The 13703-nt window shown below is 21.9% G+C and overlaps 4 protein-coding genes across 4 annotated transcripts; 1 reads left to right on the top strand and 3 right to left on the bottom strand.

Moving 5' to 3' along the window:
• Nucleotides 1-372: 372 nt before the first annotated feature.
• On the bottom strand, nucleotides 373-736 carry SRAE_2000500200 (Hypothetical protein; the record flags this gene model as incomplete). Its single annotated transcript, XM_024643957.1, has 2 exons — nucleotides 373-539; nucleotides 595-736. The coding sequence occupies 2 exons, from the start codon at nucleotides 734-736 to the stop codon at nucleotides 373-375; spliced, it is 309 nt and encodes a 102-aa protein (XP_024509566.1).
• A 646-nt stretch (nucleotides 737-1382) lies between these two features.
• Nucleotides 1383-2669, top strand: SRAE_2000500100 (Branched-chain-amino-acid aminotransferase; the record flags this gene model as incomplete). The annotated part of the gene is made up of 4 exons (XM_024643956.1): nucleotides 1383-1399; nucleotides 1447-1777; nucleotides 1827-2408; nucleotides 2460-2669. The coding sequence occupies 4 exons, from the start codon at nucleotides 1383-1385 to the stop codon at nucleotides 2667-2669; spliced, it is 1140 nt and encodes a 379-aa protein (XP_024509565.1).
• Nucleotides 2670-8896: 6227 nt separating this feature from the next.
• Nucleotides 8897-9388, bottom strand: SRAE_2000500000 (Hypothetical protein; the record flags this gene model as incomplete). Its single annotated transcript, XM_024643955.1, has 1 exon — nucleotides 8897-9388. The coding sequence occupies one exon, from the start codon at nucleotides 9386-9388 to the stop codon at nucleotides 8897-8899; it is 492 nt and encodes a 163-aa protein (XP_024509564.1).
• Nucleotides 9389-11569: 2181 nt separating this feature from the next.
• On the bottom strand, nucleotides 11570-12349 carry SRAE_2000499920 (Hypothetical protein; the record flags this gene model as incomplete). The annotated part of the gene is made up of 1 exon (XM_024643954.1): nucleotides 11570-12349. One exon carries the CDS (start codon nucleotides 12347-12349, stop codon nucleotides 11570-11572), a length of 780 nt encoding a protein of 259 aa, XP_024510891.1.
• Between the last annotated feature and the right edge of the window lie 1354 nt (nucleotides 12350-13703).

Raw genomic sequence — 13703 nt, 5'->3', positions numbered from 1 at the left:
GATAATATATATACTTTTAATGCAAAAAGATATGTATTTTTTCGTATATTTATATAATAAAATTACAATTTAAACACGTGGAATTTTTTGTTTAAATAATTCTCACATTTTTTTTTATCTAAATTTTGAAATTAATTAAACTTTTTATGACTAATAATTATTTGTTTTAAAATATGAATGAAAATTTTTACACATATTAAAAAAAATATCAATTTTTTTATATTAAATAAATCGTACATTAGTATATTATTAAAGATTATTGAGATTTTTTCATTCTAATTTATTAAGATATAAATTATATTATGTTCAAATTAAAATATGTCTTACTAATACTTTGTTATCTATTGATTAATATTCTTGATTTTAATACTATCATTTACAATTTAATAAGAAAGTATTTGATGTAATAGAATTATTACTATCAGAATTATTAATTTTTCCCACAGTTTCTCTAAATACCTGCATTCTTCTTTTTCGTTTGATAAGATTTTTTTCTATTTTTCGCATTTCTTTTTTAATTTTTCTTTTTCTCTGTGTTTCTAGAAAATTAATTTAAAAAAAATGTATATTATTAAAAATTACAAAAATTTTTACCCGTTAAATTACTAAAAATATCTTCATCATTGAAATATGTTAATATCACTAGTATCATTCCTATTCCACCAGCTGATAATAATGAAAATTGTAATGTATTACTTTTGATCTCATTTACAATTGTACTCCAGACTGGCAACATATTTTTACTAACTTAAAGGTGGAGTTTTATGTATATATGATTAAAAAATTATCCTTTAACAAAAATTTTAATTTATAATTTATTAATGTTTGCTTTTTAATCAGATTGCTTGTTTCTTATTACTATTAAGATTGATTATATAATATTTTTTTTGACAATCTATTTTTTTTTTATCATATATCTATATATATATATATAAAATATACCTATATATAAAAGGTATTTTGCCAAATTTTCCATTGTTTCAGGTTGGAAAAATGTTCATATGACCCATATTTTTATAATTAAGCATTTAAATATAATATTTATCAAATTTAATTATTATGGTCTTATATTTAGTAAACCTTTAAAAATTTTAATTTTTATCTATATATGTGGACATAATAATTTTATCTATTTCCTTTTTTCATTGACATAAAATTTATTCCTTTTTCAAAGAAATACTAGTTTAATAGTTAGTTAATAACTATAAATTATTTATTTATTATCTTTATTTTCCTTTACCTTTATTTAAGATATCATATCATAGTTTAGTTTCTTTTTTTTTTTTATTAAATAATATATATTTGTTTTAGTATATTGCATTTTCACTAACAATTATTGTTTATAATGAATCGTTCAGTTACTTTCAAATACTTTACTACTAATGTTCTTACTCCAAAGGTATTTTGTTCACAACAAACTTTAACATCACCATTACCTTATAATAGTTCATTTAAATATGAAAGCTTAGTTATAAGAAAATGTAAAAAAGATCAATTAAAAGTTAAACCAAAAAATATGGCTGAAACTAAATTTGGTGCTTTATTTTCTGATCATATGGTTAATTGTGATTGGGAAACAAATATTGGTTGGAAAAATCCTGAAATTATTCCTATGCAACCATTTAAAATTCATCCTGCATCAAAGGTTCTCCATTATGCTTCAGAATTATTTGAAGGAATGAAAGCTTATCGTGGTGTTGATAACAAAATTAGACTTTTTAGAGCAGATATGAATATGCAAAGAATGTTAAGGACTGCTGAAAGGTGTGCCTTACCGGTAATTTATATTAATAAAAAAATCCCTGTATTCAAACTTTATTTTTTAGACTTTTGATCCTGAAGAAGCAATAAAAATTATTTCTGAACAAATTAAAATTGATGAGTCATGGGTTCCATATTCTGATGTTGCTTCACTTTACATCCGTCCAACATTAATTGGAACAGAGGGTACATTGGGTGTCTCTGATTCTAATTCTGCAAAATTTTTTGTTCTCACTGGACCAGCTGGGGCTTATTTTGCTACAGGTTTTAAACCTGTAACATTACTTGCTGACTCCAGATATGTTCGTGCTTTCCCAGGAGGTGTTGGGCAATTTAAAATGGGTTGTAATTATGCTCCAACTTTACTTATAGGTAAAGAAGCAGCTAAAAAAGGATGTCAACAGGTTTTATGGCTTTCTGGTGATAATGAAGAAGTCACTGAGGCAGGTACAATGAATTTCTTTGTTTATTGGAAAAATGAGGAAGGACAAGATGAACTTATAACTTCTTCACTTGATAAAGGTCTTATTCTTCCTGGAGTTACAAGACAATCATTAATTGACTTAGCTAAAAATTTTAGCTCAATTAAAGTTACAGAAAGAAATTTTACAATGAATGAATTAATTAAAGCAATCAAAGAAAAAAGGGTAAGTAAAAAAATGTAGTATTTTTTAATTATTATAATTGTACTTTTAAAGATATACCAAGCTTTTGGATCAGGAACAGCAGCTGTTGTATGTCCTGTTGGTAAAATATTATATCATAATAGAGAAACAAGTAATTATGAGGAACTTACTATACCAACAATGGAGACAAGTGATAATTTAATGGAAGTTTTATACAAAAATATTGTTGATATTCAGTATGGTAGAGTTGAACATCCAGGATGGACAAGAGTTGTATGTTGAAGAGTGATTCTAAAAAAAATATTTGGGTACTATTCTGTTTTTGTAAGACCATTCTTTTTTAAAGAACAATATGCAAAAAATTACAATTCTTTGATAAAATTTAAAAAAAGTTTTTTTTTTTTATTTTTTCCACGGTTTTAGATGTAAAATTTTTAATTATTTATGCTAATTACTATCATTTATTCATCATTTAGCTAATTTTATTTGTAATAAATTTTTAATTTTTTCGAATAAATTCTTGCTTAGTTTTAACCTTTTGTATTAAAAATAATTTTTATAAAAAAAACTGACCGAAATTAAAACATTCTGTATAATAAATATTTTTTTTTATCTAAAGTATTCACGCTTAATGTGGTAATTTTGTTTTGCAAAAAAATTTTACATTTTCAGTGTAGAAATATTAATTTCCCAAAAACCGTAAGATTTTTAAAATAAAAAAAAAAAGTTTGAAAATATTTGTTCTGTGCTATTATTATTTTCAAGCATTACCACAAAGATATATGTATAATAATTGCAGTTAATATCAAATTCTAAAAAGTTGCAATTACATAAACACAAAGAAAGTATAAATAAAAAAAAAATAAGAAGATTGTTTAAAGAAAAATAAATGTTAATTCTATTTTACATTGTCAAAAATTTTTTAATTTTTCCGCAAACTATCTACAGGTGATAAATTCATGAAATTTTTGGACATAACTTTAAAGTCAATGATGTACTAGAAATTTTTTTAAAATATTTAAATAATATACATATACATAATTTTTTTTTAAATTACCATGTTGATTGAATAAAAAATTTTTATACTAAAACAATAAATTAATAAAGAAAAATAAGTAACTAAAAAATTTTTTCTAATAAAAATTAAAAAAAACAACTTTTTTTGGAATTTGAATATGCAACTATAGTCATTTCGATAGCCCTTGAGACGGGATAAATTTTGAATATAATCAACAATATTCGAAAACTGAAACTTCATGAGTTATAAGGATTAAAAGTTCAGGGCGAAATTGTAGAATATTTTTTTGTAACTTTCAATTTCTATGATAATAATGTAAATTTTAAAAATAAATACTTTTTTCTAGATCAATTTTTTACGAGAAATTCATTAAACTTATTCGCATTTTTATAGGACTTCTAAAAATGAAGATATGATAAGAAGTATGTTTAAAAAAAAGTTTCAAGAATCTGGCGATAACTCAAGTTTATGATGTCACAGAACCATGAAACTTGATGCGCTGTGCTTCTTTCATAAATTAAGGTATACCTTGCGTTGAAAAGATTTTAAAATTTTCAACCGTTCTTGAAATACTATGCTTGGTATGTTTTCGCGCGTAATCTATTGTCATCATTTTTTTATATCTTGAAAGTGCTTAAAGATATAAAAAAATTTTGAACGTAGACCCTACTTGAAAACTCATTAGAAGACGATTGCAGAAATCTGATTGTTATTATCTTTCTTTTGAAGCGAGATATGAACAAAGGCGAAAATTTTTCTAAAATATTCATTGTTCCCAACTTTTCAGTATCTCAGCAAATAATTATCCTATGAAGATGGGACCAGTTTCATTCAATTTCCATTCAAAAGTAGGTCTAGAATATCTATTTTCATAGCTATAGCATTATTATTTTCAAAGATTCAGAAATTGGCTAAAAATATTCTAAATTTCCGACTTTACCTCTAAAAATAAGAACAAAGAAAGGCAACTTTTTTTGGGATTTGTATATGCTACTATATTCATTCGATAGATCTTGAAACGGGATGAATTTTGAATATAATCAACAATATTCGAAAATTGAAACTTCAGGAGTTATAAGGATTCAAAGATGAGGGCGAAATTGGGGAATATTTTTTTGTAAATTTTGATTTCTATGATAATATTGTAAATTTTAAAAATAAATACTTTTTTCTAGATCAATTTTTTATGAGAAATTCATTAAGCCTATTCATATTTTCATAGGACTTTTAAAAATGAAGTTATGATAAGAAATATGATTAAAAAATTGTTTTAAGAATTTAGTGATAACTCAAGCATATGAGGTCACAGGTCCATGAAATTTGATGCGCTGGGCTTTTTTTATAATTTAAGTGATACCTTATGTTGAAAACTTTTTTAAATTTTCAACCGTTTTTGAAATACTATGCTTGGTACTTTTTCGCGCGTAATCCATTGTCATCATTTTTTTATATCTCGGAAGTGGTTTAACGTATAAAAATATTTTGAAGGTAGACCCTACTTGAAAACTCATTTGAAGTAAATTGCAGAAATCTGATTTCATTTATCTTCATTATGAAGCGAGATATGAACAAAGGCGAAAATTTTTCAAAAATATTCATTTTTTCCGACTTTTCAGTATCTCAGCAAATACTTATCTTATGAAGATGAGACTAGCTTCATTCGATTTCTATTTAAAAGTAGGTTCAAAATATTTATTTTCATAGCTATAGCATTATTATTTTCGGAGATTCAGAAATTGGCTAAAAATATTCTAAATTTTCGACTTTACCTCTAAAAATGTTTACAAAGAAAGACAACTTTTTTTGGAATTTGAATATGCTACTATGCTCATTCTATAGATCTTGAAACGGGATGAATTTTGAATATAATCAACAATATTCGAAAATTGAAACTTCAGGAGTTATAAGGAGTCAAAGTTGAGTGGCGAAATTGTGGAATATTTTTTTGTAAATCATGATTTTTATGATAATATTGTAAATTTAGAAAATAAATACTTTATTCTAGATCAGTTTTTTATGAGAAATTCATTAAGCCTATCCACATCTTTATAGGACTTCTAAAAATGAAGATATGATAAGAAATATGATTAAAAAAAAGTTTTAAGAATTAAGTGATAACTCAAGTTAATGAAGTCACAGGTCTATGAAATTGGATGCGCTGTGCTTCATTCGTGAATTTAGATATACCCTACGTTGAAAAGTTTTTTAAATATTCAACCGTTCTTAAAATATTATGCTTGGTATTTTTTCGCGCCTAATCCATTGTCATCATTTTTTTATATCTCGAATACGGTTAAAGGTATAAAAAAATTTTGAAGGTAGACCCCATTTGAAAACTCAATTTAAGACGATTGCAGAAATCTGCTTGCATTTATCTTGTTTTTGAAGCGAGATATGACGAAAGGCGGAAATTTTTCTAAAATATTCATTGTTCCCGACTTTTCAGTATCTCATCAATTTTTTAACATATGAAGATAAGACCAGTTTCATTCGATTTATATTTAGAAGTAGGTCTAGAATATTAATTTTCATAGCTATAACTTTGTTATTTTTAGAGATATAAAAATTGGCTGAAAATTTTCTAGATTTCCGATTTTACCTCTAAAAATCTGAACAAAGAAGGACAATTTTTTTTGGAATTTGAATATGCTACTATACTCATTCTATAGATCTTGAAACGGGATGAATTTTGAATATAATCAACAATATTCGAAAATTGAAACTTCAGGAGTTATAGGGATTCAAAGTTGAAGGGTGAAATTGTGGAATATTTTTTTTAAATCTAGATTTCTATGATAATAATGTAAATTTTAAAAATAAATACTTTTGTCTAGATCAATTTTTTACGAGAAATTCATTAAGCTTATTCGCATTTTTATAGGACTTCAAAAAATGAAGTTATGATAAGAAATATGTTTAAAAAAAAGTTTCAAAAATCTAGTGATAACTCAAGTTAATGAAGTCACAGAACTATGAAACTTGATGCGCTGGGCTTCTTTCATAATTTAAGGTATACTCTACGTTGAAAAGATTTTAAAATTTTTCAACCGTTTTTGAAATTTTATGCTTAGTATTTTTTCGCGCGTAATCTATTGTAATCATTTTTTTATATCTCAATAGTGGTTAAAGGTATAAAAATATTTTGAAAGTAGACCCCACATGAAAACTTATTAGAAAACAATTTCAGAAATCTAATTGCATTTATCTTGACTTTGAAGCAAGATATAGCCAAGGGCGGAAATTTTTCTAAAATATTCATTGTTCCCGACTTTTCAGTATCTCAGCAAATACTTATCTTATGAAGATGAGACTAGCTTCATTCGATTTCTATTCAAAAGTAGATCTAGACAATTAATTTTCATAGCTATAACATTTTTTTTTTCAGAGATATAAATATTGACTGAAAATTTTCTAGGTTTCTGATTTTATCTCTAAAATTGTTTTAAAAAAAAACAACTTTTTTTAGAATTTGAATATGTCATTGTAGTTATTCGATAGCTTTTAAAATGGGATATTTTTTTAAAATGATTAACAATGGCTTTATTTTATAGTTATGTATTTGTTAGAATTTTTTTTTAAAAAGTCGATTATTAAATATATGTATATATTTTTTTAAAAATGCAATTATGATTTTATATAAATTTTAATCTAACATATTAAATAAATAAATAAAAATGATTTTAAAATTTTTTTTACTGTTTATCAACTATCAAATGTCCAAATTACAATATATTAAGTTAAATTTTTAAAAACTTTTCAAATACTTCATTTATATTTTTTTTTTACTAATTCAATACATCAGTGACTCTAAAAGGGATCCAATTTTTATAAATAGCAAGTAAACCTGATGATTATTTTTTTTTGGTTAAGAGGATATTTTTTTTAAAAGATAAGATTTCTTTAATGTAATTGGAAATTTTTAAAAAAAAATAGTCTCGTTTTATAGAACTTCTTGAATTTAAAATTAGATAAATACTGTATTTTGAAAACGTTTTAAGTACGAAACTTATAACTTAAGTGAATAAGCTTTTTAAAAAAAAAATTTAGATGCACTGAACTTTTTCATGCTTTTGAACCAAATTTTTTGCTAAAAATAGTTTTTAAATTTCAGCCATTCTTGAGATACGTTGTCTATCATTTTTGCGCGTTTTATTTATTAACATAATTTTTTTATATTAGATTAATAATTAAAAATGCAAATATATTTTGAAAGCAGATTCTCAATAGAAATTGATTAGTGGTGGATTCCAAAAATTTGTTTGTTTTACCTCAATTCTGAAGGAAGATATAACAAAAGGCAGAAGTTTTTCAAATATTCAATGTTACTTACTTTTTATATCATTACTGGAGTTTAACATATTATCATGGAACTAGTTTCATTCGATTTTGCTTTATAAATTGGCTCTATAACAATATTTTTAGCATTTTTTAAGATTTATAATTGATCTAGCTATCTCTAATTTGACCTCAAACATAAATATAAAAAAAATAATTTTTTTTTGATTTTTAAAGTCATATTACACTTATAACTTTTTAAAAAATATGATTTTTTAATATAACCATGACTAAATTATAAACAAAACTCGAGAAATTGTAAAGTGTCAAAGTTAGAAACAAAAATGCATTCAACAAATATATTTTACATGTGTCTAACATTATCCAAAATTTTTTTAATCTTGATGTAAATTAGTTGCAACAGACATACTCATAATATTTTAAAAAATTTCGTGTTCACCTGTGACTAATATTAGTGTAAAAATATAAATTATCTTATAATGATTAATTTATATTTTATAATATTGTAATATTATTTTTCATTATTAATAGCAAAATTATTGTTAAGCAATACGTTGATTTATAAATAACAAAAAATAAACTTTTAAAGATTTTTTAAGTAATAGCATTAAGATGATTTCAAGTTAGTAAATTAAGATTATTACATTAGAAAATATTTGAAAAAAAATTGTTGAATAGTAATCAAAATAAGAAAATTTGATACAAAATTAAAAATTAATAAAAGAAATAATATAATATATTATATACAATAATTTAAATAAAATACGATGATAGACATTCATATAAATTAAAATATTTTGCTTGTTATTACATATTTTCACTAAATTCATACTTGTTTTTTTATTAACAATAATAACTACTTTTATCAATAATAAAATATTTAAATTATATGTTTTATTTTTATTGTTTCTTAAATACAGCTAAAAAAATTATTTTAAAATTTATTTTTTTTTAATATACTCAGAAGCTTGAAGTATAAAGGATGTATGTTTAATTACTTTAAGCATTAATGTTTTTATATAAACAAAATTTTTTATTTTTTTCTTACATTAGTTTACCTTCTATCTTAAAATTTATAAAATTTTAAATAATATAATAACATAAAATTTAATTTAAAAAGCCTAAATGATGAAATAAATTTTTTTTAATTGAAATATTTTTAAATAAAATACAATTTTTTGTTGTCATTGTTTATTTAGTTTTTTTTTCCTTTACTATCTTTATTTTTTATAGTATTTTGTGGCTTTTTGTCCTTGCTTTTGATATCACAATTTCCTGCTACTTTTGTTTCAAGTAGATTTACTCTTATTATATTTTTTTGACCCTCTTTTGTTACGTTAAATACTGCACGAAGTTTACCACAGGAATTATTGTTTTCAATTTTTTTATCACTAGATGTTTTCGCAACCAAAATTGTAAGCCTAATTTTTTTGTTTCCTTCTTTTTTTTTTCCAGACTTTTCACCTGCTGTAACGTTAATATATGTTAAAGTTACATTTGAGTTTTGCTTGTTGTAATATTCTACTCCCTGTCTTCCTAATCTTTGAACCATAGTTCCATTCAATGGTGCTTTCATTGGTGTCCATTCTTTTTTAATTATGATTAACGGTTGTGTTGCCGAGTTTACACTAATAATAGTAATAACTAATATAAATAAAGGAAAAGGAAGAAGAATTAATAATTTCATTTTTGAATTATATACAATTTGAGATTCTATTTTCATTAATATAACAGCTTTTTTTCTACGTAAATATTAGCATTAATATTTTTTTATTAGCTTCCAAATTTAATAAATTATATAATTTCAATATTTATTTTTAAATAGAACAAAAGGTTAAAAATTTTAATATTTTTATTGTTTACTAGATAATTATCGCTAAATCATTTCTTTTTTAAAAAAATAATTTGAAAACAACAAAGTGGTAATATTGCATTGGTGACGATAAAATATTTCTTAAATGTTAAAATAATATTAATATATGAGTAATAATAAGAAACATATAATAAATTAAATTAATAATGATTATAACAAAATCACAAGCTGGTGTTTATTTAATCTATAAATTTGTTTGATTGGAATTTTTTAAAAATTTTAAAATTAAATTAAAATTAATTTATATAAACTATTAATTCTATATAGTCATGTGTATAATTTTTTTAATTCATTATCTAACATTTATTGATAAAAAAGTATTTTATTTTAAAATTAAGGCACTTATGCTTATAAAAATTTATATATTTTAATTTAATTTTAAAGAAAAAATAAACAAATAATGTAAGTTAAAAAAAATACAGTTGCTTTTATTTTTATTGTATAATTTAATTTTGATAGCACTAACAAACATGTTTGAAAATTATTTAAAAATCAAAATTTATTAATTTAGAATTAAATTAAAAAAGTGTTTTTTTTTTTGTTATGATTAAATTTTTATATTTAATGATTTTATTTTTTTCGAGGCAGAAACACTGATTTAAAATAAAATTTTTTACTCTTTAAAACTATTTTTTTTACTTATTAATAGATTTTGTTTTCAATTAAAATTGCTTAAAAAAATTTATTTGCAATTATTAGATTGTAAATTTTTTTTTATAATTATTATTTTAACATTATTATATTTATATACTTTCTTTATACATTATTATTCGTTTGGATATTACATGTTTACATATCAATTTTCTATACTTTTTTTCTAATATCAAGTATTTTAGATAATGAATCTTTGGTAATAATAATTGTAATTAATAAAATCAAAATAATAAGAAGTATGACAAAATGTTAACTTTTTAAAAATTATTTTTTGATTTCCTTATTTTTAATAAAATGAATTATTTTAACTTTAAGTATTGAAGTTTTAAACATTTATTTTTTCATTCAAAATTATTACTTAAATTTATTATTTTTCTTCAGATATTCATAACATCAATATTAAAAATCAAAAAATAAAAAGGCATTAGTTTCTACGTTTAAAAAAGTGTTTGAATATAATACTATTTTCAAAAATAGCAAATTAAAAAAAATTGTTTTAGAAAAATTATTATCTGTTTTCCAAAATAATTTTTTAGACGTTTTTTTAGTTAAAAATAACATAAGTAAAAAATAATTTTAATAAAAGTTAATTAATCTAATGTTTAAAATTGATATTTGTTTTATTTCATTAAAACGATCTAAGTATTTTGAATACATTAATTACTAATGTTCTTTTAATACTTAACTGATTTGTTATTAACTTTGAAATATTGAAAAAAATTTAAAAAAAAATTATTTTATTGTGTAACTTAATCAATTAATAATATAAGTTTTTTTTTCAATTATTTTTTTATAAAATTATTAACTACTAATTTTTATTTGTCAATATTCTTTGAATCAACTTTTATTGTTCTGATTTTTTTTAAAATTATTTATTGTTTTTTTTTCTATTTATACACTTTTATTTTTACTACATCTTTATATAATAGTTCTTGTTATTTATTTGTTAAACATAAAAATTACAATTATAGCTTTTAATATATCAAAAAATAAGTTATAATTTCATTATAATTTAACTAAAATTATTAAAATTATTTTAAAACATTTAAAAAATAACTTTTTTTAAAAAGTAACATAATTTTACTATAGTTTAAATATTTTAACTTTTTTTTTTATATTTTTACTAAAATTTCTTATTAAGCGTTATTTTAAAATGCAATATTAGTTAAAGCGCTGTTATTTTAATTAAAATATTTTTTGATAATCTGGTTGTGTTATTATCATATTTTAAAAAATAACAATAAAATGAATAGAAATATTTTATAATTGAATTAATTTGGCATTTTTTTTGATATATTTTCTATAAAAAATTATTTTCTTTAATTTTTTTAATTCATAAATTTAATTTTTTTTTACTATTGTATTTGTATTTTGGCTTGCTTTTGCTTTTGCTTTTGCTTCTTCTCTTTTTTTCGCTCTTTCTTCAATTTTTGTAATATTTACCGTTGGTTTGCACTCTCCTTTTAGAGTTACATTGAAAAGTTTTACTCTTGTTACCTTATATCTTTCGATTTCATTTTCATGATTAGTTACATTAAGTACTGTACGAAGTAATTGACAAGAATTTGGAATAGTTTGATTATTAATGATTTTTGTAACCATAACTATTAGCTTAGCTTCTTTGGTTCCTTTTTTTACATCACCACGTTGAAAAGCTGATGTAACGTTTATAAATGTTAATAAAGTTGGTTTATAATCTCTGTTGTATTTATTTACTCCCCTATTTCCTAATCTTAATACTAATGTGTCATTTAATGTTATATTCCACGGTTTCCAGTCACGTTTGGTTATATTAATTGATGGTTTTGGTGGAATTGATGGTTTTGGCGGAACTGGTGGTTTTGTTGTTTTTGATTGTGTTGTTGTTATTGATTGTGTTGTTGTTACTGATTGTGTTGTTATTATTGAAGGTTTTGTTGTTATTGATTGTGTTGTTATTATTGATTGTGTTGTTATTATTGATGGTTTTGTTGTTGTTGATTGCGTCGTTGTTTGTGGTATTGTTACTGGTGGTAGTGCTGTTTTTGGTTCTTTTGTTCTAAATAAGTTAAAAATTTTAAAATTTAAAGAAGAAATAACTGATATACATAGTAGAAAAGAAAGAAGAATAAAATATTTCATTTTTAGATTATATCTATTTTGGGATCTTTGCTTTTTTATATATTAAGTTTTTACTATGTAAATATTAACTTTAGCATTTTTTGTGATCAATTATAACAATTAATTAAATATCATAACTCAATAATTAACTAAAAATTTTGCAAATATTAATACATTTAAACATAAATAATCCTATTAATAACTTGATAAATAACATTTGAAAACATTATTCATAAATAAAGTTATTTTAAACAAAAAGTGTTAATGCTAAATTGAGTATGATAAAAATTTCTTAAATGTTTGAAAGAGAATTATGTATAAATACAAACTCGAAAGCGATTGAATCTGAGNTTTGCATTTTTTTTATATATTGTATTATAAAAAATAATTTTCTTTAATTTTTTTTAAGTAATAATTTTACTTTTCTTTTTCTATTGTGCTTGTAATTGTGCTTGTATTTGTGCTTGTATTTGCTCTTTCTTTTTCTCTTTTTTTTGCTTTTTCTTCAATTTCTGTAATATTTACGGTAGGCTTACATTCTCCTTTTACAATTACATTAAAAAGTTTTACTCTTTCTACATAATATCTTGTGTTATTTTTAACTTTAGTTGCATTACATACTGTACGAAGTAATTGGCACGTATTTTGATTATCTATGATTTTTGAAACCATAACTATTAGCTTAACTTCTTTGTTTCCTTTATTTACTTTACCACGTTTAAAAACTTTTGTAACGTTTACAAATGTTAATACAGTTGGTCGATTATCTCTGTTGTATTTTCTAACTCCTCTATATCCTAATCTTAATACTAATGTGTCATTTAATGTTATATTCCATTGTTGCCATGGACGTTTGGTTGTATTAATTGATTGTGTTGTTGTTATTGATTGTGTTGTTGTTTGTGGTATTGTTGTTGGTGGTGTTGTTGTTGTTAGTAATGTTGCTGGTGTTGGTTTTAGTTTTCGCTTAAAATATTTTAGTATATTTAGACTAAAAGAAGAAATAACTGATATAAATAGTAGAAAAGAAAGAAGAATAAAATATTTCATTCTTGGATTATATCTATTTTGGGATCTTTGCTTTTTTATATATTAAGTTTTTACTATGTAAATATTAACTTTAGCATTTTTTGTGATCAATTATAACAATTAATTAAATATCATAACTCAATAATTAACTAAAAATTTTGCAAATATTAATACATTTAAACATAAATAATCCTATTAATAACTTGATAAATAACATTTGAAAACATTATTCATAAATAAAGTTATTTTAAACAAAAAGTGTTAATGCTAAATTGAGTATGATAAAAATTTCTTAAATGTTTGAAAGAGAATTATGTATAAATACAAACTCGAAAGCGATTGAATC

This window comes from Strongyloides ratti (genome assembly GCF_001040885.1).
Source record: "Strongyloides ratti genome assembly S_ratti_ED321, chromosome : 2".
Lineage (NCBI taxonomy): Eukaryota > Metazoa > Nematoda > Chromadorea > Rhabditida > Strongyloididae > Strongyloides > Strongyloides ratti.
The sequence above is the reverse complement of the archived record's forward strand: the minus strand, read 5'-3'. Positions and strand labels throughout refer to the sequence as shown.